Source organism: Alligator sinensis, unplaced genomic scaffold (genome assembly GCF_000455745.1).
Source record: "Alligator sinensis unplaced genomic scaffold, ASM45574v1 scaffold132_1, whole genome shotgun sequence".
NCBI lineage: Eukaryota > Metazoa > Chordata > Crocodylia > Alligatoridae > Alligator > Alligator sinensis.
This window is the reverse complement of record NW_005842776.1, coordinates 79,768-82,656: the sequence shown is the minus strand read 5'-3', so window position 1 is coordinate 82,656 and position 2,889 is coordinate 79,768. Positions and strand designations below refer to the sequence as shown.

The window sequence follows — 2,889 nt, the reverse complement described above, 5'->3', positions numbered from 1 at the left end:
TTGGGGGGGGCGGGGGGGGCAGGGAGGGGGGAGCTGGGCCGCCGGCCAAGTGTGTCAGGAAATGAAAGCAAAACCCAGGCTCTGGCCCAGGATAAATAGCAGCAAGCTCAAGGGCTGCATCCTGCCTGCTTGCTCCTAGCCTTCCAGCTGTGCCATGGAGCTCCACCTCATGCTGCCTCTGCTGCTGGCTGCCCTCTACCCCCACGATGCCCAAGGTAGGCTGGGGAGGGGGCTGGGTGGATGATGAGGTCACGGGTTGGGGGGAGCTCAGACTCCTTCCAGTGCTGGTATGTAATGTAAACAGACTGTGCCACTGATGCTGTGTGAGACCCGGTCATGTCCCCTGTCCCTGGAGCAGTGGGCAGAGAGCACCGGCACTCTGGGCAGGGTGTCAGGAGGCAGCAGGCAGGGCTGGGGGAGCAGAGCAGGAGGGGTCTCATGCAGGGTGTGGGCATGAGACACCTGCTCCACCACCCCTGCCTAGCGGGGACAGGCCCTGAGGCTCTTGGGTATTGAGCTATGATGCTGCTGGGGTAGGGACTGGGGCAGAAGTGCCCCCCCACCCCAGCTATGAATCCCTGGCCTCTGTCCCAGGGTCCAACTCCGCAGGCTCCGACTGCTGCGTGAAGCTCGATGCTGGGCGCATCCCGGCCTGGATCCTGCAGTCTTACAGCATCCAGAGCCCAGAGGATGGGTGCAACATCCGGGCTGTGGTGTGAGTACCCGGGGGCACCACATGCACAAGCAGGGATAGGGGTGGGCTCCCATTCCCCATCCTCACCACTGCTTTCCTCCGGTCTCCACATAGGTTCATCTCCAAACGGGGCAACAAGCTGTGCGCCCCTCACGATGCGCCCTGGGTCCCTCGGCTGATGAAGAAGCTGGATGAGGACCTCAAGACTGGGGCCAAACCCAAGCAGCAGAAGGGGACAGCGACGTCCAGGAGGCAGCAGCTGAGCCCTGTCCAGGAGGCCGGAGGGCAGGAGAAACATCCCCGGGATGGGATCCCAAGTCAGCTGCCAGTGGAGATGGGGCCCTGCTGGGGCTGCGGCAAGGGCAGATTGGTATCCCCTGATCTCCCCCCTTGTCCCCCGTGGCCCAATTTTGTGGCCCCTGACTGCTGCCTGAGGCTGAGTGCGAAGCGCATCCCGCCCTGGACCCTACAGTCCTACAGCATCCAGAGCCCGGAGACCGGGTGCCTGGTCCCAGCTGTCATGTGAGTCCCTGGGGGGCTGGGAGCATCGCTCTGCTCCCCTCCTGCAGGGCTCGGTGCTGGGGTAGGAGTGTATAGGGCTCCTGGTCCTTGGGGGATACGGTCCAGTCCTCACCATCACTTTTCTGCCTCTGTGCAGGTTTGTCACCAGGTGGGGCAAAAAGCTGTGTGCCCCTCCCGATGTGCCCTGGGTCCTCACGCTGATGAAGAAGCTGGATGAGGACCCCCAGGCTGTGGCCAAGCCCCAGCAAAAAGGGGTAGCAAAGTCCAGGAGGCGACGGATCCAAATATTAGAGGTGAGCATGGCTGACCAGTGGCTGCAGGTGGTGGAGGGGTCACTGGGAGCTACTTCCAGCATCCAGCTTTGCCTGGGCCTGGTCAGGGTGATGCAGGCACAGGTACCTGGCCCCCATGATGAGGGTGCAGGCACTGCCATGGGAGGTGGCTGGGGTCGGCCCCAGTTTCAGGAGGGGAGGGGGCACCTGCCTGGAGTCTCAAACCAGCCCTGCGGCCCCTTGCTGGTGCTGGGGCCAGTGCCCATGAGCAGAGCTGTCCTAGCTCAGGGGTCAAATAGTAGGAGCAGGGAGGGGATTTTGAGGGTCAGGAACTGGCGGGGGGAAGGGGCCCCCACCCTGCTGCCTGCCTGGGCCCAGCTATTAGAGGAGGCCTTGGTGCCCCCTAACCCCTCCCTCACTGGCTTCTTCCTCATCCAGGAGCACCTGATCCCTACTCAAAGACCCCGGGCTCTGACAGAAAACCCCTGGGGCGAATGACAGCACCGTGGGGGCACAGGCATCCCTGGGCCAGTGCCCACAGAGATCCTGCATGTGCTGATAGCTGAGGCTCTGGAGAGATGCTGTGACTCCCTCGCTCAGGAGACGGAGGAGGCTGGGAGTTGCGGGATGGTCCCTGAGGATGGGAGGAGGGAGACCAAGGCCCTGCAGAGGCTGTCTGTGCTCCACAATGAATGTATCCACAGCTTTCCTGTGTGCTGTCCATTTGCAGGGACCCGCCCCGGCTGCCCTGTTCCTCATGGGGGCCCAGCTGCCTCGTGCAGGTGGCTGCTCAACTGGGGTGTGTGGCAGGGGGAGGAGGGAGAAACCCACAGCCCAGCACCTGCCAGGCCCTAGCACAGCCCTGCTGAGGTGGGCAGTGCTGGCGAGGCCAGTGCCTGGGGTGGATGGATGACGTGCAGGGAGCCCTGGGGCAGGAGTGTGTGGCTGAGACCGACCATTGTCCTGGGGCAGAGCCTACCCGCTGCTGCTGCAGCCCAGTGCCCAGGCCTGGTGTGCAGAGGAAGCAGCCCAGACCCATGCATGGTTCCTGCCCCAGGACCCAGCTCCTGGCTCCCGCCCCGGGGGAAGACGCAGGCTCAGGTGCGAATCCTGACAGCTGGGGCCCGGGAACAGGGAAATGCCTGCAATGTGCCAGGCTGGATGGGAGTGATGTGGGCAAAAGGGAAGCCCCACAGAGGCTGCCAAGAAGGGGAGCCCATGGTGGGGATGTGGCAGGTCCCCTGGGCACCGATGGGCCCCAATGACCCAAGGGTGTCTGTGCTCAGAGCCGGGGCATAAGGCCTGGATGCCTGGTCCTGGCTGAGCTCCTGCTGCTCTGTCCCTTCCCCCTCAGGTGCCACGGGTTTCTCTCGGGCTCCTGGCCACGGGCAGGGCAGGATG

The 2,889-nt window shown here is 64.0% G+C and overlaps 1 protein-coding gene across 1 annotated transcript in view; it reads left to right on the top strand.

Annotated features, from left to right (window-relative positions):
* Positions 1-2,187, top strand: part of LOC106722854 — a 28,178-nt gene extending 25,991 nt beyond the window's left edge. The window contains exons 2-6 of the mRNA XM_025216955.1: positions 140-215; positions 595-715; positions 809-1,216; positions 1,353-1,509; positions 1,927-2,187. Coding sequence (XP_025072740.1) covers positions 155-215; positions 595-715; positions 809-1,216; positions 1,353-1,509; positions 1,927-1,986 — 807 coding nt within the window. The 5' untranslated portion in view covers positions 140-154 and the 3' untranslated portion in view covers positions 1,987-2,187. The remainder of the gene's footprint in view (positions 1-139; positions 216-594; positions 716-808; positions 1,217-1,352; positions 1,510-1,926) is intronic.
* The last annotated feature ends 702 nt before the right edge of the window (positions 2,188-2,889 follow it).